The following is a 27,045-nucleotide window of genomic DNA, read 5'->3' as shown; positions in this document are numbered from 1 at the left end:
CTACACCATCAAAAGCCCATCGGAACAACGCCTGCGCTTCGACCAATCAGAGCCTGCAGCGGGCTGTGACGTAGAGGAATGTGGCAGCCGTGTCGTGAGCGGGTGGGGTGTAAACATAAAAGCGGTCCCTCCATCAGGAATTTCCGGATAACGTTGCTAGGCTCACTTTAACGCGGAACAACCTGCCGACTGTATCTGCATCACGTGTCATCATGTCCGACTTTGTGTCCAGGTGAGTAAATAACTTTTTATTATTACAAGCTTATACAGGCTGATGGTCCTATTTTATTTTTATACATTACATGCTGTTATGTGGATTATGTTCACTTTTCGGTCTGAAATTCATTCTGGGTCTCCATCGCTCATTTAAAAGGGAAGTTGCACGTCGAGGTTGGGTCACTGTGACGAAATATCCTTAAATGTAGCTACAGTTCCACCAAACACCCAGAGGAACAGATACACTCTATAATTAAACTGATAATTAAAAAAACGGGCTGAGAAGCGCGCGCTGCCTCGCCATGATGTCACGCTCCTGACAGGGGATGCTGCTCGATTCATATTATTTCTCATGGATGACGCGGAAGGAGACACATTTCGCCCTGGGTTGTTTTACTGAGTATAAAAAACGTGTTCCTGTTAAATATGATAACACAGTTAAAGCGCGCAACTCGGTGCTCACGGATGGGACGGAAAAACCCCACTTGGCTTGTGTGCGCCGCCGTGACGTCACTTCTACAAACCCACTGACCCCTTACTCACAGAAATGACTTACTTTGTGCTTCTGTGACTTGTATTTGTGCACACGCGCGGAGTGACTGAAATTAGTCACAAAACTACTTGAGACATGCTGAAAGACTTCAAAATAAGATAAAACACAAACTTGAGTTTAATTTAAAATGTCAGGATGATTAAATTACTGATAGGCCTATGAAACAGAAAAAGCTCTTAGCAGTGATGTAATAAAGCCTAACTTAGTACATCTACACAAGTAGGCTGCTGCAGGCTAGGTACTTAAAGGAACAGTTCACCCCAAAACCAAAAATACATAATTTTCCTCTTACCAATAATGTTGTTTGTCAGTCTAGATTGTTTTGGTGTGAGTTGCCCAGAATTGGAGATATCAGCCATAAAGATGTCTGCTGTCTCTTGAGTATAATGGAAATAGATGGCACTCAGCTTGAGATGCTCAAAGCACCAAAACAGTACATTTAAAAAACTCAACAGCAATGTCTCTTTCCAGAAATCATGACCAGGTTACTCAAGATAATCCACATACCTTGCTGTGAGCAGTTTCATGTAGGAACTATTTTCTTTCTGCCAAACTACATCCGCTAACTGTATCACTGTGCAGAAGGAAGCGTGCATCTGCTCATGGACGAGAGGCTTGTGCTCATGACAGCGTGCGTTGTAAACATTAATGAATGGTGTCCTCCTTGGCCAGCTCAGTGGTGCTAGGTGAGCTTGCAGATGCACACTTCTACTGCATGGTGATACAGTTGTAGGGTGTAGTTCAGAAGAAAGAAGATAGAGAAACTGTTCAGAGCAAGGTATGTGGATTATCTTGAGTACCCAGGTCATGGTTTCTGGAAAGAGACATTGCTGTTGAGCTATCCAAATGTATTTTATTAATGTTTTGAGCGCCATCTAGTTCCATTATCACCAACTCTCCACAACTCACACCAAAACAATCTAGACTGATAAATAGCACTAGAGGAAAAATATGTTTATTCTGATTTTGGGGTGAACTGTTCCTTTAAGTACAGTTCAATAGTGCTTTAACCAATTTCAGTTTTAGGCCTGATTTTAAAAAGGCAGCTCACTACTTTAAAGACAGCTGTGTCGAGCTTCCTCTGACTTTGATCTACAAATAATTCCAAATCCCCATTATAATTAATTTAAGCACAAGGTGCCTTTTTATGTCTTGTCTTGTCCAAACAGCTGTCCAAAGCCAAAGTTTATTCAGTTAGACTGTAATAAAAGACAAAGAAAAGCAGCAATAAACTAGGAATTTTTTTGGTATTTTTGCTTGAAAATGAGAATTAATCAGTCATCAACATGGTTGCATATATTGGTATCATATATCAGCTGACAAAAAATTGTAATGTAGAAATGCGAAGTATGTGCTACACTAATATTCGCTCAAAGTAAGTGTTTGTTTGGGTAATAGTGTTAGTACTATAGTGGTAGTATGTGTGCATATGTTGTTTGTGGTGACCCGTCTAACATTTGTCATGTTTGTTTTTTGCTGTGCGCTAGCAAACAAACCAGTTTCACCTCTGGGGACTAATAAAAGTATTTAAAGAGTTATCCTCATAAAAGGTCAAGGTTGAATTAAGAGTCAAAGGCAAAAGGAAGGAAGGGATTAACAGCAGAGATTTTGCATGTACAGAAATATGAGAGGATGTGTGCCTGAGAAATACTCAAGACTGTAGTCATTGTCGACGTGAGTTAAGTCCAGTGCTCCGTCACCTGAACATGACACATTGTTTGCACAATGAAGCCACGCTAACCTTTTAACAACAGAAACACAACAGGACATTGTGTGTGCTAGTGTGTGTGTGTTGTGTGTGTGCTAGTGTGTGTGTTTATATGAATGTGACTCAAAGCCAGGAAAGATATTCATTTCAGCTCAGTGACTCTGCAGGATGCCCCCACCTCCCAGACGCCTCCTGTGAAATCAGATATCCTGGTTTATTTCCTTATAAGTGAATGCAGCATGACTGCACACACAGAGAGGGCAAATGAGGACATCACTGTGTTTACATAGTGAGAAAACTTTGGTGTTATGATAGATAAAAAAAAAAAAAACAACATAACACCTCAGCCCCTTCCCACGCCGTAGAGATCAATTACAACACCACCTCAGGGTCAGGTGTCCACATACTTTTGGCCATGTAAGGTATTTAAACATTACAGAAAATAAACTTTGTTGATACAAGAGCTCAGTACCTAAGCTACTGTTGAATCCTCCCTTTGCCTTTGACTCTTAAGTCAAGTGTTTGCACTGAGCTGGAGAAATATGCTGTTCCTTGGATTTGGAATAATCTGCAGAGCATACTACATTTTATTAACGAGCCCCCTTGGGAAAAAAATCAAAGCCATGTTAAAAGTCCATGTAGCAGAGAAATACAACTGCTTTGTTTGAGCTGGATTTAGTCTCTATCTTGTGTAGTTGCTGATTGTATTTCCCTATGTTTTATTTCTACTTAAACTGTAACTGGTGTGCTGTCTCAGCCTCAGATAAGAGTTATCAGTTTTAATGGACTTCCTGGTTAAATAAAAGTTAAATACAAAATAAATCAAATCTGTTTTTTTCTGACTCCCTCAGTGAAAGCTACGAGGAGTGTCGGACGACAGCTGAATGGCTGCTGTCCAACACGCAGGTGCGGCCGACTGTGGGAATCGTGTGCGGTTCGGGTCTCGGGGGGCTGGCTGAGATGCTCAAGGACCCTCAGGTCTTCAAATACAGTGACATTCCCAACTTCCCCCGGAGCACAGGTATGCACAGCCTGCAGCTGTCAGCTGGTAATATGTGTGTGTGTGTGTGTGTGTGTGTGTGTGTGTGTGTGTGTGTGTGTGTATGTTTGTGCATGTTTGTGGGCTCTACGCAATAACACTGGGTGACTAACGAAGTGTGTGTGTGTGTGTGTTACAGTGCATGGTCATGCTGGCCGGCTGGTGTTTGGAACACTTAAAGGGAAGCCGTGTGTTTGCATGCAGGGCAGGTTCCACCTTTACGAGGGCTACCCCATCCAGAAGGTGAGTTGAAAGCAGAGGTATAGGTTGTTCAAGGCTAGCAGTGTTAGAAGAAGCACTCAGATCTTTTAAGTACCAACACAACAATGGAGTATAAGTACTCCATGAACCAAGCCTTCCACTGAAGCATACGTTTTGTTGATAATCTACTGGAGTTTTTTATTTATTCAGCTGGTGTCTGGACACAGTCACAGCCTGCAGAGCTGGAGATATCAGTGTGTGTGTTCGATGAGAAGCCACCTGTTCATTCTTGTTCTTACAACAACCTCAGACGGATTGTCCAATGCAATAAACATGATAACATCTTAGTGCCTGAAGTGTTATCACATCAGTGGCATTATGAAATGCTCTGCGTTCTGTCATCAACTTGACGTGTAGATTAATTAACAGATATGTTCCCTCAAAAAACATTTCAAGTCACACACATTTTGCATTCCTGTCCCCTTGTGTTTGTCTCAAGCGAGGTTTGTGCAGCTGGCCTGCATGATCACACCCTTACTGCTAATAGTCCTTTTTATTATATTTCTAAATATTATTTTTGTGTGTACAAGTGTTTCACATTACCTTGTGTTCTGCAGATCACGCTGCCCATGCGTGTCTTCAAGCTGATGGGTGTGGAGACGATCATCCTGACCAACGCCGCCGGAGGCCTCAACCAGGACTACAAAGTGGGAGACGTTATGTTAATTAAGGACCACATCAACATGCCAGGGTTTGCTGGAAACAACCCGCTGGCAGGACCAAATGATGAGAGGTAGGTGGAGGAGAGGAGAGGGACTGATGGATGCATGGCTGGATGTTTGAGGGTAGATACTGTTAACATTGTATTTGTTTTAAAGCAGCTTGTGATTGATATTTTACATAAAACTGTACATGTTGTAATGCTCAAAACAATCAACTTTTCCTGTTGATTGTGTGATTTTTGTCATAGTGAAAAAACTCAATTATTATTCAACACTAAAACTGAACTTAGTGAAGCAGAGATGACAGAGTCTTAAGAAGGGTTTTAGCACATTAAAGGGTTGGTTCGCCAAAATCAAAGAAATTTGTAATCAGCTCAGTGAGGCCAAGAAGTCTTTTGTCGAATTTCCCCACTGGAGATCAAGAAAACTCTTATTTTTCTAGCAATTTCAAGAAAGCAGTCGCGACTCCTTCGCTGTTCAAATGACTCAGCTGTACTCAGTTTTCCCTCCCCCTACATATTTTAGTCCGTATTTTATTAGCATTTTTCCAGTTTCCCACACAGAAGTGCCACACTCCAGCCCTGGAGCAACAATAAGCTGATGTCAGTCTCAACAAAAGCACGTATTGTTCTGGATGGCTGGAGGCTTTAACGTGCATCCAAACTCTTTAACACTACTTCTAGCTTCAGAGCAGAACTCTGTGTAATGTCAGATTATCAAGCAGGAAACAGATGACTTGTACTTTGCATTCATGAGCTGCATGGGTGACCTGCTGGACTGATCTTCCATGCACAGTGTTCACAAGTACTGTCTCTTGTTGTTGAGGACATTAGCAAATCTCAGAGAGCTGCTGTATTGCTTTAATGTTACCTGAGTCATCAGGGGGAATTTCAGTACTGAGTTGTGTGGAATCCCACAGTTGAGTAAACACCCTTCTTCTCCCTTCAGGTTTGGCGTCCGCTTCCCTTGCATGTCTGACGCCTACGACCGCGAGCTGAGGCAGTTGGCCCATGATGTGGCATCAGAACTGGGCTACAGCGACTTCCTGCGGGAGGGAGTGTACTGCGTCCTGGGAGGTCCCTCCTTCGAAACCATCGCTGAGTGTCGCATGCTGAACAGAATGGGCGCTGACGCTGTTGGTAAGTGTCAAGTCTCTCTCCCACACACATTTATACTTCTATATCTGTGAAGACTGTCACTGACATTCCCTAATAATCCAAACATTGAAAATAACAGTTTCATTTAGTTTTGCTCGCAGAAATGACTGAAATGCTGACATACAGTATAGGTCAACTTTACACTTCAGACAAAAAGGTGTCTTATAACTTCTTGTCTAATGGGGTCAGAACCCCCAGGATGGGAACCATTGCCTTAGACCCCAACTTCCACCATCACAACTACACACTTAACCCCAACTGTAACCCCCATTATATCCCTAAAACCAAGACTTTGAAAATGTCCTTAATCTTGACGTTCAAATTCAGGTCATCACAAAGGCAGAAGTACAAGAGTACATGCACACACACACACACACACACACACACACACACACAGGCACAAAGGATGTATTGCTAGTAACTAACACATAGAAGGAAGTGTGTCACAGTATTAGTCATTTAAAACCTCACTTTTAAGCAACTTAAAAGTTCTAATATTGCAACCTCACTCTCACTGCTGTTGCCTATCTTAGATTTTACATATATGTGCATTACAAAGTTAATTTTAATTGCAGGTAAATCTTAAACATATATGACACCTTTCAAAAGTGCTTTACAAAACCAAATAAAAGACAAAGCAAATAAAACAAGAAAAAAGCAGTGATAACAGAATACACATAACAGAGTAAAACACACATTAATAAAGCAGTTAAAATCAGAAGAAGAATATGCAGCCCTGATCTCCTCGGGCAGGACATTCCAGAGTCGAGGAGCTCTGACTGCAAAGGCTCTCCTCTGTCACCTTTGTGAATTAATCTAGACCTCGCAACGAGAAAAGATGTATCTGAGGATCTCAGGGTACGAGAGGGAACATATGGCAATAAAAGATCTGTTATATAACTTGGAGCAAGGCCTCTCATGGCTTTGTAGGTAATTCATAAAATCTTAAAATCAGTTCTAAAAGCAACAGGTAACCAGGATTGGTGCGATGTGGTCATGATTTCTAGTCCGTGTCAAGATTCTGGCAGCAGAGTTTTGGATGAGCTGGAGGCAGGCATCAGGAAGTGCATATCCTAATCAAGAGGTTATGAATACAAGAATAACAGTTTCCAGATGGTTGCTGGAAAGGAATGATCTGTTCCTGGAAACACTGAATACTGGATTTAAATGTTTGATCAAAAATAACACAAAGGTTTCTGCAATGTGGAAATACTGAGTGGGACAGAGAACCAAGACTTTTATATTTGATCATTCGCACTATCTAATCTTATTTAGTAAGATGAGAATAAGTTAACATAAAAAGTAATCTGGATAACTCACAGGGACACTGACTACCATTTAAATAACGTGTTTGTGTTATGACTTCTCACCTTCTCTTTGTCTTTGCTGCAGGAATGAGCACTGTCCATGAGGTGATCGTTGCCCGCCACGCCGGGATGCGATGCTTCGCCCTGTCGCTGATCAGCAACCGAGCGGTGATGGACTACGACAGCCAGGAGAAGGCCAACCACGAAGAAGTCCTGGAGACAGGCAGGCAGAGAGCAGAGCAACTGGAGAAGATGGTGTCCACCATAGTGGCCCGACTGGAGAACAATAACAACAACTCCTTCTGATCATGTGACTCACACCGCTGTACCTGGTCCCAGGTCAGCTGTCCAGCTGTATCTCTGCGTCACAGTGAGAGGGTTTTTTTAAAATGCTTGTTAGAACGCTAAAAAAGCTGTAGAGTTACAAACCCCCAGGTTGGGTATACTACTTGATAAACTAGTTTCTCTGCTATGTTTCCACTGACTGTTATATAAGTCTCGTCTTAAAATCCTGGAAACTGGTCTACTTTTTTTATATACTCCTCTTTCGGCAATGTTTACATTTTGGAGGTGTACAGATGAATGATGCTACTGTAGTGCAGTAATTCTCTGACAGATCCCTGCTGTGATTTATTGTACTAAGTAGTGTTTCCGTGAAGCGGCATTGTATTGTAATTTCTAAAATAATAACTTCTAACTTAATACAGTATACATATTTATTGTTTCAGTTCTTTTACATTCCTCAATATCATTTAACAACTAATATGAATACAGTGAGATTCACATTATTTAATGTAGAGGACCAACTTATCTTGTATGTCTTGATGAGATCATGGCTGAAAGGTGGAAATGATAATTTCATACAGTGTAAAAGAGATTTAAAATGTCTTGAAATATTTATACTAATTGTATTTAAGTGGTGTTTTTATTTTTACTTTCATAATATATTGAGAGTTTGATAGATTGTTGAAGAAAGGGATTATAATAACCTGCATGGGACAGGTACCAAAGTACGTAGATTTGATCAAAATCTCCTGTCTTATCACTGTGTTAGCAGGTTAGCACACTGGGATGTTGGCTGTCTGTGCTGTTAGAGGTACTTTACTAAATACTGTACAAACCGTGGATCTTTTACAATAAAATAACTCAGCTTCAAAGCAATGTGGTTCTATGTGTGATATATTTGAAACTATAAGGTCTGATATCTCTGTGATCATTTGGAGTTTGTTGGTGGGATGTGTGATATTACCCCCCCCTGGTCTCGTAGAAAAGATTTCCACATACAAGCCCACACAAAATCAGGGATTACTAACTGGGCAAAGCAGGGAACTCCACCCAGGGCCCCAAAAGGCCCAGGTATATTACATGGGTTTTTTTTCGTAGTATAATTTCACATTTGTTTGGTGATTTGCAGCACTTAAGCAAGTCTAAAGTAGCACAAGAACTTCAACGATTTTAATTAGCTAATCCCTTGAGGCTCTGTCAAATCTTAATATAACATCTTTATATTGTGCTTATACGATGCATATTCTGAAGCAATTTGTGTGTAATCTGATTACAACAAACTTACTGACACACTGCAAAATGGGCTGTTGCCCAAGGTAAAATAATTTATCTAAATATGATTTATCTGTGGTTAGCACTGTCGCCTCACAGCAAGAGGGTTCCTGATTCAATCCCGGGTGTGGGAGCCCCTTTCTCCGGGTACTTGGTGACTCTAAATTGGCCGTAGGTGTGAATGTGAGTGTGAATGGTTGTCTGTCTCTACATGTCAGCCCTGTGATAGTCTGCTGACCTGTCCAGGGTGTACACTCTCACCCAATGTCAGTTGGGATAGGCTCCAACCCCCCCGCAACCCTCAAGAGGATAAGCGGTTACAAAATGGATGGATGGATGATTTATCTAGAGACCATCTTGTGATGGGATCACTCCAGCAACAATACAGCAATCCGCGACTTAAAACAAATATGGGCCAGGGACATAAAGTACAGGTGCAAATGGCCCCTTCCCTACTTCCTAACCCCCTACCTCCATCGCCCTTGCTTAGACAACAGCTATCTTCATGCTTTATTTCGATCTCAACCACACACCTATAAAGTTTCATGACTGTAGCTTGCGTAGTTGTGACACTAAAATCTGTCCAGGGACAAATAGACATACACACACCTGGCCAACCTGGTGGTGGTTCCCGCAACAATAGGTTTCTCCAGGACCATATTTTGCCATGATGACACACACAGACTCATAAGGTAAAAAAACATAACAGCCCTGCTATCATAGCAAATAACTAGCACGTGTCTGCCGTGTACATAATAAGGCTATGCACATAGAGCAGTAGGACGAGGGGTAAAGGGAGCCTCTTGGCACTTTCATCCAGCTCTGCAAAGAACACACCTGAACCTGCTGGCCTTTGTCATATCTGGTTTTACAATTTATAATAAATGTCCTGTGTTGCAGTGGAGCCTGATATATTAATAACACCCTGACGGTTCCGTTTGATGGATTTCTTCCCACATGATGAACTGCTTTTTGATTCTCAGGAACAGACATAAAATTTTATAAAATCTTCTCTCAAGATCCTGAGTAACTCCTCGAGTTTCACCACAGGCCAAAAGTATATGGACAAAAAAACATTTCATGCACTTTTTCCTGTTACCAAAGTGCCCAAACCATGAAAAACAGTCACAGACCAACAGCACAGGAAACACGAGTGTCCAGATACTGCTGTTCCACATGAATTCTTCTGTCTGTATTTTCTTGTTGAGTTCTGACTTTTTATGTTCTTATTATGTATTTATTGTTGGGTTTGTGTTTTGTACTGTCTCTTGTGTATGTGTTGTTGAGCTTAATGTATTTTAGAGGGTATTTTACAGGCAGGCATCGCAAATTAGCTGAGGCTGTGAATGCCATGGTGTGTGGCATCACTTTCCCATAAGCTCTGTCTTCTCACAGTAGCACAACCTGCAAATTCAGTCTAAGTTTCCCAAAGTAAGAACACCAACACATAAATACAGGTGGTGTCCACAGCTGTCCTCTGTGAGAGAGAAGATGGTTGACATTTTTACTGTCTGTTTGTCCTTCACCTTATCAGCCATGTTTACCCTCCCCTTTTCTTTTCTGTCCACTCACTCCACTGGCATGGGACACTCAAGTCTACACTCTGCCTGTTCCCACTTTCTAGCCCAAAATGCATCACTGTCACTTGTCCCCTTCCTCCTCCTACTCCTTCTCCACAAAAAGAAAAGACATTTTCCATGACGCTCAGGCAGCAGTGTTTATAGCCTTACAAGGTCGTGAGAATTATAGGTGCTGTCTTTTTCCCTGCAGGGAATGAGCAGGTCCAGGTGTCCGCACAAAATGAGCTGATGCACTGTAGTGCTGGGAAGCAAAGCAAGGCTCAGGCAGTACACTCTGTTCACACAAACTGGCGTGAGTTCCCTTTCTAGTTCTACAGGTTAGATTTACAGGTGCTACGTCCACACGCACACACACACACACACACACACACACACACACCCTCATGTGATCATCAGGGGAAATCATTACCTTTGCAAAATCAACTTCTTCCTCTGACGTCTTTAAATAACTGTGTGTATGTTCCCAGTGAAGATCTAGGAACAAAAAAGTTACAGTTCATCTGTCAGACATGAAGGCTGCTCTATAAAAAGGAAGTTCCTCTGGTACTGCAGTGTTTATGGTGTACTTTACTACCTGTGTGACCCTTTCAACTCCAAACTAAAGCCATGTTGACCATCAGTTATGTTATTGAACCACAAAAACAATGGAGAGTGTACTTAAAATATGTATCCACACGACAACAATAATTTCCTTTTAGAATTGTAGGGACAGTGAGTTCAGATGAACAGAACTTGGCAATGCTGACACAGACTACACTTTAACTTTGGTCTGGAGCAACAGGAAGGCATTCATCTCTCCCCCACAGAATATTCAGGCCTGCTACATCCTCTACACATCTTAAACTGACATCTCAACTGGATCAAATATAAAAAAAACACTGAATACTGAGCAGACAGCAACAGGATCAATAGTGGATTGAATCAGTATAACATGAATGTCATCAATACAAAATAAAATGTGATAAAATCTTCTGTCATTGCAGCAACACTGTGCTGAGAGCCAATGCCTCAGGTTTATAATAAAGGCTGTTAAACCACTGAGGGTCACACTTGAGAGGCTACCTTTACTTTTTGCAACAGGAACTTTAAAGCATGAAGCTCCTGTTCCTGTTCAGGCAGCAGCACTGTGGAAAATGAGTTCCCTCTCTGCAACTGTGATGTTTAAAAGGATGAGTTACACTGCCCTCTGCTGACAATTCACCTACACAGTGACAAAACTACAGGCTTGAATGAGGCCGTAATTTGAGTAGTAGTGAAACAGTTAGTAATGAGCAATGATTTTGATCAATTATCTGTCATTTATCAAAATAAAAATGCCAATCATTCCCTGGATCCAGCTGTGAGGATTTCCTGATTTTCACGTTTTACATAATTATAAATCTTACAGCTTTGGGTTTTATAGCGCTAGTTAGAAAACAAACAATACAAAGGCTACATCTTCGGCTTTGAAAAAAATGGGATACATACTAAACAATACTAAAATAATTAATAAAGATCAATTGAAATTGTTGGCTTCAACTCAATTTCTGAATACCAAATAAATACAGTGAATGATACCCAACAGCAAGAATTACCTGAGAGTTACATACAGTGAAGAAATCGAGGAGCTTTAATATAAATCATAACAACGAGCAAAGGATTTTTGGGGATATGTTTTATGGACAAATTCAACTCAGAACAATAGTCAGGCAGGTTTTCACCAATGTTGACATTGAAACATAAACCTGAGGTGCTTCTCTGTCTCTGAATGGAGAGCCCTCTTGTGACTGTAAAGGAGAGACTTAATGGGGATAATGAGCATCTTGTGCTTCTACAGTTTCAGTGCTGAGATGAAGTAAGGCATATTTCTACACGAAGAGCTAAAACAAACTGTCTATGAGTGAAGATCAGTATGCAGGTAACTGTAAGAGGGAATCCGCAGGGTTTTTCTTTTAACGACTTCACATTTTAGACCTTGTTTTTTTGGATTTCTAGCTTTGGAGGTGTCTTAAAAATACTGACTTGTGTGAATTCTGTTTGAGGGTGCAATTCAGTTTTGTTTTAATAATTAGAAGTATTTAAAAAAGAAGCAAACATCTTAAAATCCATCCAGACGGATTTTGCATAGTAGAATATGCTTTAATATACAAAGTCTGTGAGCAATGCCACAAAGTCACAAGTCCCCGAAAAGCTCCCTGGCTTTTTGGTTTGGTTCATTTTTGTCTTTTCACCTGAGCAGCTTCACTTGAAACATCTCCCCCTCAGCTGTATGTGTGAATGATTCTGTGCCGTTTCAGATGGTGCATCAGGATGAAGGTTTTCCCGCACAGCGAGCAACTGTAGGGTCGTTCCCCGCTGTGTGTGCGCTGGTGGACCCTCAGACTGCTCTGCTGCGTGAACCTCTTCCCGCACTGTCCGCAACCGTACGGCTTCTCGCCCGTGTGTGTTCGGTGGTGTATGCTGAGGTGGGACGAACACTGGAAGCTCTTCCCGCACACTGTGCACCAGAACGCCCGCTTTCTCTTATGACTTTGCTGGTGCAGCTTGAACTGGTGCAAACGACCGAACGTCTTCCCACAGTGTGAGCAAGCGTAGCCCCGCGCCGTGCCAGAGAGAGGTTTGTGAGGGTGGAAGCTGCTTGTTGTGAAAGTGTTGTGCGAGTGACTTACGACTGCTCTATCTCCAGCTGCAGTCTCCCTCTCGGGGTGTTCATCTGGCTGCCTCAGATGTGCAACATGCGAGGGGTTTCTCTGCGAGTAAACTTGTTCCTTCTGCCTGTCTTGCTGTGATAGGTTACCCTGAGGTCTGGGTTGAAAACTGGATGACTGTGGAACATCCTTCTGATACTCACTGTTGTAAATCCCATTACACGGCCTCTGAGAGGACAGCTGCTGGACGTTAGCAGACTTGGTAGTGTTAGAAACCACATGAACATCAGAATCGTCCGGAAATGTGTTGGAGTATTCCTCCACCACACTCGAAAAATCAGGAAAACCAGCATCGATATCATCACCTTCAATTATGGATGACCAGAGCTGATCCTCTCTTTCGTCCATGGAAAAGTCAGCTGCATGTTGAGTGTGCTTCCCTGCGCCGTGCTGGCATCTATCCTGACTGAATCCTGATCGATTCTCCTCCTTCTCGGTCTTGACAGTAAAATGAAGGCCACTGATGTCTCCTGCATGCTGACCAGAGTCATACAACTCACCAAACTCTGATGTTTTCGGCACAGTGACCTCTGGGTGGTTTAACCGACGGTCCTCTCCAAGCTGCTGGCTCTCCGCAGCGTTGGCTGGATTGCGGTATTGTGCAGCAGAACCTGACAGTGTTAGGAACATTCAAGAGGGAGCACATAGTTAATTTGAGCCTTTATGTTGTTGGATATAATTCTTGCACAAAATACAGTTCTTTAACTCACCAATCGGTCCAGCAGAATCACTGATCCACAGCGCCTCATCTGGACTTTCTTCTTTAATTGTGAAAGAAACAGTGGCGTCGTCAATATCAGGAAACTAGACAGGGAGAGGATGGATTAAACTTTAACTGTAAACACAACACGGACATATTACAGGGAACAACATGAAAGCTGGTAAAAAAATGCAAGTAGCTGGTAGATTTGCTTCACTCACCAGCCGAAGAACAAATGTTAATCTATTAAATTGGGGTAAAATCTGAACATTCACTGACCATTCAGCCGGTGGACAAAAAAGTGATTTGTCACCCTGTATATTATCACCTTATGAAGTAGATTCGCTGAACTTGCTAGCAGATATTTACTTATTTATACATGAAGCAGACACACAGCAACATTAGCATTAATTTTGAGTCGTGTGTCTGGCCACCTGGCGGCTGTAAATCCAATATTCACTCTCCTTTTAGCTGTTTGCTCTCCACCGTCTCCTGAGGGAAATATCTGGCTCTTTCTGCACTAAATTGTCCACCATGTTCACCAGCTAGCTCCTTATTATATTTGTCTGGATCTAGGAAGTTAGCGTGCTGTTGGTTTTTCTACTGCCGGCTGCTGCTGGTGAAAATGACTCTGGTGTTTATAGCATATTTCATTCATTAAAAGCATGTCCCACACCATTGTCAGTGCTAGTCAGGTGAAATTGGCTAATGCTATGCTTCCTACTTCGTGGCCCTGGGGCAAAAATTTGCTACTGGGCCTCTGTTAGCCCCATTTCTACCCTTCTCTGATCATCGTGTTCAAATATTACTAAAAACCAATTTGTCTACATAGGGAACCTGGGGCTTTGGGATCCCTTGTGGTCTGGGCCCCTGGTTGGTAATCCAGCATTGATTTAGATCAAGGGTTTGGTTCCAATATGGGGGAGACATATATAAAAGGGTGAGCTGGGGAATTCTCCACCCAAATATTATGAGCATTAAACATTTCATTTCATTCTGGTGAATGTTTTCATTCCATTTTATGGTGGAAGTGCATTTATTTACGCAATGGAAAACCACATTCTGTTGGCAGGTGACAATTAACAACATGAAAATATAATGTCATATAATGCAGTAAGGCTCTCAGCTTTCAACTTTTCTCATTTTATGTTATCTCTGCTGAGTGAACACACACAGGCATGATTTACTCTTCCCTCTTAGTTTCGGTCTTTTGTTTGGGAACATAACCTCTTTTAAATGTGCATGTGGCACCTATGTAAATGATAAATTCACCTATTTTTGTCAATTTATAAACTCCCGGGCTTTAATAGCTCATATGTGTTTCAGCAATGTTTCTGCATACGTTCAGAACTTTCTGCACATTCAAAACACATCCCACATACCTATGCTCTTTGAGAGTCAAGAATACAGTTGTAGTATTTCAAGGAAATCGTCACAATAATATGAGAATTTCATTTTTTCTTTTTAAATGTTCTGAATATTGAGGGGGAAATGTCCCTTATGTGTCCCCCCAAAATCTACGCCTTTGCTTCCCATCCATCTTCATATAAATTACTGAGTAACTTTATTGACATAGATCAAAGTTGTTATGAAATTAACACAGACCTTAATATCTCCTGTGGGGTGCGGACAGTTCCCCATATCAGTCCCTCGGTCCATGTAGTTTTCTGGTACAAGAAATGAAAAACACATTTAAAAATCTAGACCAAAGTGAAATCAAATGTTATATTATACCAGGAAATGCGTCCAATAATATTAACAATGTACATGGATTTATGTAAGTGTAGCCACAGCATCCCTACAGCGCTGCCTTTTAACAATTTCCCTGCTGTTTCACAAAATAAGCATTCGTTTGTCATTACACACGACACATTATTAAGCATAATACATTAGTTTACTCCAGTCGTCAGTTAAAGGCATACATTAATTAGTCTTACCGAACCCCCGCTGTAGCTGTGCATTTTTATTCTCCATCATCACTAATTTCCTCTTCAACATCTCATTCTCGCTTTGCTTTCGAGAGATTTCAAGATGCAAAAACGCACATTTGTCATCGACTAGTTTGGATATCTCTGCCACTGCTGCTTTAACCAAAACCTCCATTATAGAGGATAACTGGGTTTGAAAGGGAATGCACGTCGCCATGTTTATTCATGCAAAGTAACATGCGAGAACAAAATATAATAAATAGGTCCGTCCTCGCGATGAATTTAATAAAAAAAAATGCGAAAACAACCGACGCACTAGAAAATTTTACATCCCTGTTTCTAGCTAGCTGGAACCTTTTCTTCCGTGTGGCGGAGGGCTTTACCGTAAATACATGCGTAGACACGCAGTGAAACCAACAATGAAAAGAGGAACAGTGTAAGGTGATGGCCTTCACGTGTATTTGCCATCACTCGTAGGTGTTTCGGGTAAAACATGAGTAGCTTACCTTTACTAGTCTGTTAGACAGCTGCGCAGGCTTTCAACAGTTTGTATCAATCAGCTCTGCCATCTGGCAAGCAAATATCCCTCAAACACAAATTCACAGCAGTTAGTAGGCCTACATTTCATAACCCTTCTCTGCAGAACAAGTCACCTAAAATAACCTATAAAAAACAGGCTCGATTAAATAGTCACATATAAACTAGTTGATCTGTTTGCATTTTTAGTGTTTTACGACAACTTAATTCTTAATCTTTACTGTTTGACTGTAGAAATTTGAAATCTAAATTGAGTGTTCCCCAAGGATCCGTTTGGGGTCCTCTTCTGTTTTATGTGAATCACAAATCTTTTCTGCAAATGTGCAAATCCTGAAAGAAAAGGAAGCGAGGTGAGAGACAGCAAAGGAGGAGGAAATGGTGCAGGAAATATTAACATCAAACAATGATTTATTTACACTGTTATTAAAATAACCAGAGTACTGGACTCCACATGTGATAAACTTAGTATTTAATGTATTTGAAAATACAAAAAGCTAAACAAAGACAAACTGTTTTTTTTTTCATTCATCTTTTGAAACATAATCTAGCATCCTGTAAATTGTGATAAACTTGTGATATCTGTGAATCATGCAACAGTTGGGTGTTAGATTGACAATTATTCATCAGTGAACATTTTAAATTAAAAAAAGAAAAAGAAAAAACATTGCAGTGGTGGGGTTAGGGATTTCATTCCCATGTGAAATATGTAGGCACTCATCACACTGTACTGTAAAGGGTTTTGTGTCACCCTATTGGCCCTAGACAGGTGCCCTTCTTGTGGGCTCAGCCGGAGGGTTAGTTATGTCAAACTATTTTAATGACCTCTTCAGGTCCAGCCACCTGCTCCAAACAAATGCAAAGTGCACCATTCATTCAGAACCAACAATTTACTCAACCAGTTTAATGGCTTTTTATATTACAGCTTTCCACATGCTTAATGCTTAACACCGGCTGCATCATACGTTCTATCTGATAACCAATGTCAGTAACTTCGGGTATACATTGTAAAAAATAAAATAAAATTAAATAAAGAATAAATCTCCCAAAAAATAAATATCAGTCCAAGGGAACACATAACCAAAGAGAGGCTTCATATTACGTCTTTTTCCAAATACATGATTATAATGAGTACCCTGTGTATCACTGAGGTATTTGATGTTTCTTAAGTTTCACATAATGCAAAAGTTTCCTGCATATGATTTAGCATTAACTACTTGTAGTCCTCTCCCTTTCTCCATGAAAATTATCACCATATTATCATTAGTGGGACACCTGGTACATTTGAAATCCTGGCCTGTCAACATTTGCTTTAAATTTGCTATTTGAAAGACTTAACCAGCAGAATATTGAGCCAACGTTATCAGAAATATTTACATGTAGCTTTCAAGGCAATGGTATCTTGAGGTATACAGCACATTGTTCTATGAGGATAGGGTTTGCTTAATTCAACTTAAAACAAAGACACTGCGGTTCATCTCTTTTATCAACAGTACACATCTCTGTAAATACTTTTAACAATGTCTTCAACTTAAAAAAAAAAAAAAAAAACAGTAGTACCCTCACTGTATCCTCCTCGAAAGAAAAACCAGGCATTATTCCATATTTTAGTATACTGATGTGGAACCGCGTCACAAAAGTGTGTCATAGTACAATATGGTCACTGCCTTATCAAAGCTTGATGAAACTGATTGATTTCACATTTCCCTTAACAATGGCACATTAACAAATCTAACTAAAAAAGAAAACTGCAGTGGCACCCCCAAGGCGTGGTCACAGGGGGCCATGACCCCCCTGATACGATTGTTGGCCACCCCATTGGACCCCGTGGGTGAGGCTGTGGTGCATTCAGTTTTTAAGCTAGTGCGAAGGAAGTGGTATGTTGTGAACCTAGACCATCTAAGGCATCCACTGGTGCCAACCATTTTACCATAGCTTGTTGGCAAGAAGGCTTAAAAAAAAGATTGAAAATTTGGCTAAACTTTGACAAGGGAATAATTGGCATGGCAATTTTTAAAGAGGTCCCCTGAACTCTCACCTCAAAATATCTAAATGAAAATGGGTTCTATGGGAACCAACCATTCTCCCTAAACTTGAGAAACTTTCTTCCTTAAAATCAATGTACTCCTTCAAACTAAAGCTGTATATATATGTATGTATGTATGTATGTATGTATCTTTTTAAGGAAAAGGACAACTAATCTATCTGAAGAGCAATAAACCTAACAATGGTACCCATTTTATGGGACTGTTGTGGAACTCAACATGTTAGCTCTATTTGTCTGTGCACATCAGATCATCAGTAACATTAACTGTAAAATAAGAAACCAAAGTATATCAGTATGCGATGCCTCTTCACATAGTTTTCTACTAGCCTATATACTCAAACAGCATTATGGTATTCCTAAAATTCAGCTATGGCTTTTGGTTTTGGTGTGCCACCCCAAGATTTTTAGTGGCTCCATCTGACCACCCCTATGAAACATTTCTGGGGGTGCCACTGAAAAACTGTACTAAATTTTTTGTCGATAATGCATACTGTAATTTGTTCCAATTCAGCCAGATCACTAAATATTGTTTAGCCAAAAAATATATTGATATTTTTCAAATATCATCACAGCCTACCTCACACTAAAGAACAAAAAATATGTTAACAGCATATCCTCGGTGATAAAAAAGCATGTTGATCTGTTTCCAATCAGGAAATTCAGTTACAGTGCAAAATTATTTCTCATTACTTGTTATTTAAAGGACGCATCTTAAAATAAATGTCTCTAAACAAAAAGAGAACAGTGTGATTCTGTGTGACGGTGAGGTTCGTTCAGTTGGACAGAAAAAGGTGGAGTTACATTCTATAGTGATGACACACCATACTTTCTTGATAGACCAAACTGACTTGGGCTGGTTTTGAACTGTGAAAACAGCAAAACACAATGGTTCAGTAGGTAACATAATCAGCATGTAATCACATTCTCATGTTATTTGGCCATTACCATTCTCAAAATAAAGACAAGTATCATTGAAATAATTTAGCAAAACTAGTTATCAGTCTGAGTAACCGAAAATGTGGCGGCTTTAATTGCCACTTCAAACACTTGACATTGTTTGGGTTCTCTGAGTAGTTTGAGTCATTATAAAAGCCACACCAAAGCTCTGGCCAGCTTCAAGCAAGCAAGGAGCAACAGTTAATGCCAACAATCCTCCATCATCTTTAAAAAAAAAAAAAAAAAAGTCTTCTATAAATGAGAAGATGGAGAAGGTCAAAGTAGGAGGAAAACATTTGGTGCAAAGTACTTGAAAGATTGTACCTAATCAGTACTGAATATTAAAAAAAAACAAATGCCTTTTGTTCTTAAGCTTTAGCTTTTGGAAGTTTTAGGACATCAAGTATTCATTTCTGTATTTAGTTATATGTTACATTGATTTGTCAACCGTTATAAATTAACTTGTGCACTTGTGTTACGACTGAATGTGATGAAGCTCCTTGGAGAATCATCTAGAGTATTTTTCCTTGTGTACATCACAGACGATTTTATTCTACATGCAGTTTAAGGTGCAACTTCAGGATGCTCATCTGATTAAATATCTTACCACATATCTCACAGCTGAAGGATTGCGCTGTGATATTTTTACACTGGTGCCTCTGAAATAGACTGAAACTATCAAAGCTTTGCCCACAAGCTGAGCATATAAAGCAATTTTGCCTGGTGGCGTCCTCGCCACAGCTGTCCGCATGGTTGCCTGAGGCAGTCATATTAAATTCAAACACACCTCCCTCATGAGTCCTGTCACTCACAGCTGTGTACTCACTCACAGCCACCTCTGGCGCAATATGTTGATCTTGCAGCTCAGGCGCTAAAGTCATATCGGAGCTTCTTGATTGCATTCCCATCATTGAATACTGATCACTGTGCATCATTTCTTCCTTTTCTTTGGTGTCTAGAAAAGGCAGATCCCTTATTGGTGATGTATATCCCTGCTGCTCACTGGCTTCTCCGACAGCAGGAGTGAGGTGATACTTGACATCATGTAAAAGTACACAGACAGTTTGTTCGGTATCACCACTCCTCTCCATCCCAGATGTCCACAGCTGACTTTGATCTGGTGCTCCTGTGCCGTTATCAGCCCCTGCCTGACTTAGAGTCTGAAAATCCTCCCCATTTGGCTCCAGTTTCACCATCACTGTTTGCTCACCACCTGCCTCGCTGTATGTGGTGCCCAGTAAGTGTTCCTCTAAAACTGCCAGTCCGGGCTTGGGTTCTGCCAGGTTCTTCAACGGTTGATTATCAGGCATTGTAAACATCAGGTGATGTGCCTCCAGCACCTCGGTGTTCTCCCCTTATCAGAAAAAAAGGCAAAAGAATTAAATGAGCAAATACTTTTAACAGATGAACTTGAGCTTCTTGTGCTTTTATATAAAGCAGTGGTGCTTGTGTGCTCGGTATGGTTCTAGTAAATGCTGGAGTTAAAAATGAATATTTTACAACTATAAATTGGCTTAAGTTTACTCTTGATTTAGTATTTTTTCATATAGAGCTCTGTATCAAGACATGCCAATTTTGAAAATATGTCTGTCCTATTTTTTTTAAGTTTAGAAAACCCACCCTGTGTGACACCTTTGGAGGTAGTAAGTCTTTTTTTTAAGCAAAAATGCCACAAATCCTCTGTTTCCAACTTCTCAGATGTAAATAACTGTTGGGTTTCTTGGTCCTCAATGCTAACTAATATCGTACACATTTTGCATATCAGAATGTTGGTTGAACAATACAAGCAAATTGATTATGGCAACTTGGACTAGGTTTATGTGTCGGGCATTTATTTACCATTGTCTGACACTTTACGGATGAATTGAGTGATCAATTAATCAAGAAAATAATACAAATTACTAATATTAACAATGATCTGAGGTGTAATTACCAGTTTTCAAAATACCCCTTCAAAACTGATTTTTTATTTTATTTTTTTGACCACAATAATCATGCTTAATATTATTTGGCCAGCCATCAGATCCTGGCTGAGGATGTGAATTAATCTGGCGAAATTGCTCTTCAATACTCCAAAAATGCCACAGAAGAGCAGCATATTTGGCATACTTAATACTATACTGGCAGAATTTAGCATAATGACCAACTTAATTATTTCCTGGATTTTGTTTCTGTTACCATAGTCCCAAAATTTACGTAAAGATGCAGGAAATAGATTCAAATTGCAATTTTTTTTTCTGGGGGGAAGACCCCCTCACTCCCCGTATTATTGTGTCCCCTCCAATTTTCAAACCCAAGTTACACCCTTGAAAATACTTGTTACTTGCAGCCATAGTTGGTATCTTGTCTGGGAATGACACTGTTTTTCTCTTACCATTTCGGTGCGTTTTCATGTGGCCCTTGAGGCTACTCTTCTGATTGAAGCACCTCCCACAGATATGGCAACCATACGGCTTCTCCCCAGTGTGAATTCGTAAATGTCTCTCGAGGTGTCCGGCTCGCTCAAAGACTTTGCCACAGTACGAGCAGGCGAAGCATTTCTTTGGTTTGATCACCTGAAATGACCTGCATCCTCTCTGTCGGTGGTGATTCAGCGTGGCTCCTGCCATACCATGCAAGCCTGCTTCACTTGATATCATAAGTGTGTCTGAGGATCCATATGGTGTTTGAGACATCATGCTGTTTTTGAGCTCCCCATATGGTTTCCCTGGAAAGGAGAACGTGCTACAAGAAGCTTCGACTGGTGGTGGCAGTAACTGTGCTATTCCTGGGAAAGACGTCATACTGTGCGCCGAGCTGCTGATATACTCTGTACTGCTGATGTCCGTGTTGTTTTGTCCTTGTAACCTGTGTATCCACTGCTGGCTGTCTCTCTCGAATGTTGCGAAGTCCTCCCCTCCTTTCCTTGTCTGCTCGTTGCCTCCATGAAACAGCGGTTGTGCTATATTCTCCTCTGCAGGCTCAGATTTGATGTGTATGGGCGTTGGGAGAATGTCCTCATTCTTAGGTAGGCCATCCTCAGTTTTCACCTGGCTCTCTTCCTTGGGGCGAAGAGTATCAGCACATGGATTCACCTCAGGAATCTGCTTCTGTTCACACACCTCGATCTCAAGTGGTGTGGGCTGAATACCTGTTTGAGTAGAAAGAAGTTGTCATATGCACTTTACCACCCACATCTACGAAGTCAAAAGCTTCTTACTGTCATGCAATATTGTCCTCAGCAAATCAGGCTCTTCAAGTTCTCTTCGATTACACAAAACAGAAAAAACTAGCTCGACCAAAATCATGATACCAAACCATCTGAAAGGAAATGTGTGAAGGCATTTTTGATTCACCACCACTGATGGGAAAAATCATGGGTAAAGGTAAATCTGTCTGCCACCACTTCGTCTTGCAGAAATGTCAGCATGAACATGACCTGAGATGTGACCCCAGTAATTAATATCCAATGAGTCTTGCCCTGGGAAGCAGAGAGGATATAAAAGGCCGGCCAGCCAGGCCAACACAGATGTCAGCGGGGCACTTTTAAGTCACCATCCCCCCCTTTTACTCTTGTCTCGCCTAAACCACAGAGTTTTTCTCTGCTTGCTGTGACACAGAGGAATGTCGCAGCCAGAGACTTTCAACTGTCAAGTGAATTAAGACTGCAAGACAGAGGACAAAAATACCACATAGAAGAGTGCAAGTGGCTACCAATATGTTGGGGAGACCTGGAGGTCCTCCAAGTGAGGAGATACATTTACTACTTCTCCACATAATTTTTTTCTATGGACAGACACACATGTTATTCAAGGTCCAAGGGAAGTATTTACAGCGATCCCAGACATTCAGGTTTGAGCCCCCATGACCCTGAGACCCTCCCTAATCCTGCTCTGCTGAAGAGACCTTGATCGAGACACTAATCCCCACCAGCTCCCCAGCCAAGGCTCCTGACCGCCCTGAGCTGCAAAACAGAGGGAAGAATTTCTTCATTTTAAAATTTATTTTCAGACATTTATGAGAATAATGCCTAAGTGCAGAGACTCTTTGGGGGCAACACCCTGCTTTGCATGTAGATCTAATCTCATACTTAAAAAAGTCTTTCACTCTTTCCTGATAATGAGCGTCAGTGGACAAAATGCTTTTCTAAGTCTTGTACTTACATCTTCTGTGAATCTTCATGTGCTCCTTCAGGCTGCATTTCTGATTAAACCGTCTCCCACATATCTCGCAGAGATATGGTTTCTCACCAGTGTGAATCCTCTTATGCCTTTCCAGGTGCCCAGAACGCTCAAAACATTTACCGCAATACGGACAGATGAAGCCCTTTTTGAACATTAACCTCTTCACCGTCCTCCTCCGCACCGTGTTGTACAAGTTACGATACTGACTGTAACCCAGCAGCCCGCGGCTGAATGGGCTCTGCTGAAACACACCAGAGCTGCTGCAGGGCACAGCCAGTCCCGTGTCCAGAGCTGATTCAGGAACACACGACAAGGAGTTCTGGCCTAAATTTAAATAATCTGAGTTGTTGCGTCCTGTCTGAGCTTGTGCTGTCTGCCTCCACTGTGCACTGTCCCTTTCATACGTGGCCGACTCTTCACCCAGCTGGTCAGGTTGTCCTGCAGCCTCCTCACTTCCTTCTTCCACGGGTTCACATTTCACCTGCACCTCAGGTACGGACAGGCCGTTTTGGTCCTTATCAGCGTGCCCCTTTTCAAGCAAGGTCCTCTCATCACGAACGTCACTCTGACTCTCTGTGGAAAGGCAGTGATTAAGATGTTTTTTAAAAGGCAGGTCAAATTGTAATGTTTTATAATTATAATTAATAATAATTAAATGTGTTTATATACATTGGTCAGTAACTTCATTTACACCATACCAGCGAAGCACACTAATAACACACCTTTTGTGATCCTCAATCGTATGACTATCTCAAACTTTAATTTTGAACCATTTCGGTTTTGAAACCAAGTTTTGGTGAAATCTGAAATCAGTTACATAACAATTTCTAAAAAAAAAGTGACATAACTGTTGTGCAATCATAAAAACAGAAGACCACTGTTAGAAATATAACAGCTAGTGCCTGAAACCAAGATTTTATGACATTTCGGCTATGACTGACGCAATAGTGACATAAGATCATTTTTTTAAGTTGATCTGACGCAATTGTTGGCATATTAATCATCCAGCAGTGACTGAGCAACATTTGCTTTCAGTTAAAAGTGTATAAGATTTAGAGGGACTTACTGGAATCTAGTGGTGTGGATTGCAGATTGCAGTCAACTAAAATGTTTGTTGTTCAGGAGGTTTTTACCAGAAGCTGAAATATTTGCTGAGGTCTCTTTCTCTCCAAAACAAATTAACCAGCTGATTTAAACCAGGAAATCGCTGAATAATGAAGAAATCAGTGTTTTTCTGATGTTAGTGGTGCAACTCAGGAGTGCAATGATACAACAACCTGGATCGATACATGGCCGATGATCCAATATTTTCAATGCAAAGTGAAAAAAATCTACAAGTATCATCATCTTTAAGATATTTCTTTGTTTTCTTTATTTTGAAATTCCCATGACCTCTCTGCCACAGTTTTTGTCCAAGCACATCTTATTCCTAAACATCCAAACAGTGCTAGCTGCCTGATGCCAGGCAGACACACTGGCAAGCAGCCAAGAAAAAGAGAATATTTACTGATAATGTCTCATATTGATTTCAGGGCCCTGAATTGAATCAAATCAAAATAATATTGTGGTAGACTTTGTGACATCAGGAAATATTGTATCGTTGTCCAAAGAATGTATAGAACACTGCATTGTGATGAAACTGTTGACTTACACCCCCAAGTGCGACATGGTGATCTCCGTAGATGAGGAACCACCCCTTATATAGATAAAAACAACTCATTCTAAGATAACGAAAACACAACAATTCTTATTTTCAGGTGACTGTACAATAAAGAAAATATACTTAATACACTGTACTCCATTTCTGCGAATATATCCCCCTAAATCCTACATACTGAACCTTTGAGTTGGTGTTTGTGTCCACTTGGAAAACTTCACTCCAATATTCATGCTATTTTAGCTCAGTTTTTGGTCTGCACCATGGTGTTGAATAGCTGCTAAATGCTCCACTATGTTAATTTGCTAGTCGCTGACTGTGTCTGTCTGTTGCCTGGTGCTGGGAAGGCAGTGTACTGAGGGGTTTTAAGAGTTTTCTTGCTGAAAACTATGTTATGACAGCACAGAGAGTGAACTAAAACAGTAAGTTAACAGCTAAACAATAAGATAAAACTTAGTATAAAGCTCCATAAAACTGGAGATTTATGAAATATTCCTCTGAAGATTCATCATGACAAGTGACCTCTTTTGCAGTCATTTGATATATTGGTATAAAATGTCAGGTGTAGCCCCTTTGATGCATGAGGGCATGTTTTAATTTTTTGTTGAGTAGATGTACATATGTGAGAAGGAAGAGTGGGGCCTAAGCAATCTCCAATTCATAGCAATGCCCCTGTCACACTCAAGTTTGGCAGAGGTAGGACAGGATTAAAAGCAGTATACACAGAAGACAGATTCACAGGGTAGTCAAAATGACATAAAAATAAGCAAGTAAGCACATAAGTTATTTAAACTATTGTGAAATGAAGCTGCTAGTGTAAAGATACAAAGATTGACTGTATCAGCATCAAATACTGTGGATACACCCATTGTTTCTCTATTAGTTTAAGAAAGTATTGCTGTTTCTCTTTGTCGAGGCATCTTTGGAGCTGTCACATGTACAGCTGACTGCCAGAAGCAGATACAATGCAGCCAGCATTCAACCACCTTTGCAGCCTTGTTAATAAATGTGAGCAAGTTATTTCAGTGTGCAGGTCCTGCTTTAAAAGGTGCTTATTTAGTCAATCCCCTGCAGGCAGACAAACAAGCAGAAATGTTTAAGGATCTCAAAGGCAAACAAGGTCAGATGGGTGTAAAGGAAGCAGAGGTTTGTGCATATCAGTGCCAAATAAGTCCTGTCCTACTGTGCCCTACATCAGTGTAACAGTCAGGAGTACTGTGAGAGTGCATCCCTGTCAGTTTACAGGGATAACAGGTTAGGTAAAGTGTGTTTTAGGTCTATCTGTGTGAGGTCCATCTCACCATCTCTCCCACGGCTGTCAGGTCGCAGGGTCACCCTCCCCTGCAGTGCTCTCAGCTCGTTGTGCAGGACCTCGATGTTGCTCTTCAGCTTCTTGATCTCATTTTCACCCTGACACATTTCCAGCCGCAGTACCACCATGCCATCCTCCACAACTTTGGTGATCTCCTCCACGGCTGCTTTGGACAAGGCATCGATGATGGAGGCAATCTGAGCCCGCAGAGCAACGCTGCTCAACATTGTTTAAAGAAAACACCAACAAAGTGGCAAGGAAGCTTTAACTTTAAAACGAGAAAAGTGCCTGTTAACTTAGTCCCACTAACTAACCGAGACAGGTCATTGCTGAAGCCGCCGACTGTACACAAACTACAGCTAGGCTTCTAGGTTAGCTCGGTGTTGGTTTTATAGTGTACCGCTTTCAGCTAGCTGCAGCTAATTGGTACAAAGAATAAACACAAGTTCTCGTTTAACGGAAGTGATGACATGGATACCGTAAATACAGGTTTAAAGGCGCAAAGCATATTACAGAGGCACTTCCGAGGTTAGCCCAGTTTTTTGTTCAAAATTAAAAAAGAATATGCAGACACTGTAGTAGTTTAAAACACACAGGCAATAACCCAAGCAACAGTAAACTATAAATTTATTTTTTTTAATTTATGTTTTAGGTAATTGGGTAAAATTTTCCATAGAGTTTGTTCTATTACACTATACTACTACTATATGTTACCCTTAAACCTAAACAGGGGCTGCAGATTAGATACAGCTGGAAGTCCTACATACATTGCATTGGTTGCATTTAATTTAAGTGTAATAATGCCTGTAGTCTATGTATCACCCCTGTCAAAATGAATAAAAATAAAAACAAATAAAGCCGGGGTGTAAGAATACATTCTATAGGAAAAAACTGCCATCATGCAGTGCATAGATTTCTTTATATTTAACTTAAGGAATTTGTATACTTTAGCTTTCTTCAAGATTTAAAGTCAATTTTCAAAAGCTGAGTTAAGTTTGAAGTTCAGTGAGTAAATAGAGATGTTGTCAGCTGCTGTTTCAA

At 40.8% G+C, this 27,045-nt stretch overlaps 3 protein-coding genes across 3 annotated transcripts; 1 reads left to right on the top strand and 2 right to left on the bottom strand.

The window, feature by feature from the left end:
• The first annotated feature begins 72 nt into the window (after positions 1-72).
• On the top strand, positions 73-8,064 carry LOC126382985 (purine nucleoside phosphorylase-like). The gene is made up of 6 exons (XM_050033310.1): positions 73-232; positions 3,329-3,498; positions 3,656-3,759; positions 4,335-4,510; positions 5,388-5,578; positions 6,989-8,064. The coding sequence occupies exons 1-6, from the start codon at positions 213-215 to the stop codon at positions 7,207-7,209; spliced, it is 882 nt and encodes a 293-aa protein (XP_049889267.1). The 5' UTR covers positions 73-212; the 3' UTR covers positions 7,210-8,064.
• Positions 8,065-11,679: 3,615 nt separating this feature from the next.
• On the bottom strand, positions 11,680-15,713 carry LOC126382572 (RB-associated KRAB zinc finger protein-like). Its single transcript, XM_050032510.1, has 4 exons — positions 15,365-15,713; positions 15,033-15,094; positions 13,438-13,531; positions 11,680-13,338 (listed from the first exon to the last, which is right to left on the bottom strand). Exons 1-4 carry the CDS (start codon positions 15,570-15,572, stop codon positions 12,281-12,283), a joined length of 1,422 nt encoding a protein of 473 aa, XP_049888467.1. The 5' UTR covers positions 15,573-15,713; the 3' UTR covers positions 11,680-12,280.
• A 610-nt stretch (positions 15,714-16,323) lies between these two features.
• LOC126383056 (zinc finger protein 300-like) lies at positions 16,324-26,407 on the bottom strand. Its single transcript, XM_050033431.1, has 4 exons — positions 25,994-26,407; positions 23,015-23,608; positions 21,247-22,002; positions 16,324-20,226 (listed from the first exon to the last, which is right to left on the bottom strand). The coding sequence occupies exons 1-4, from the start codon at positions 26,229-26,231 to the stop codon at positions 19,421-19,423; spliced, it is 2,394 nt and encodes a 797-aa protein (XP_049889388.1). The 5' UTR covers positions 26,232-26,407; the 3' UTR covers positions 16,324-19,420.
• Positions 26,408-27,045: the final 638 nt, after the last annotated feature.

The sequence above is a fragment of the Epinephelus moara genome, chromosome 21 (genome assembly GCF_006386435.1).
Source record: "Epinephelus moara isolate mb chromosome 21, YSFRI_EMoa_1.0, whole genome shotgun sequence".
NCBI classification, from domain to species: Eukaryota; Metazoa; Chordata; class Actinopteri; order Perciformes; family Serranidae; genus Epinephelus; species Epinephelus moara.
The sequence above is the reverse complement of the archived record's forward strand: the minus strand, read 5'-3'. Positions and strand labels throughout refer to the sequence as shown.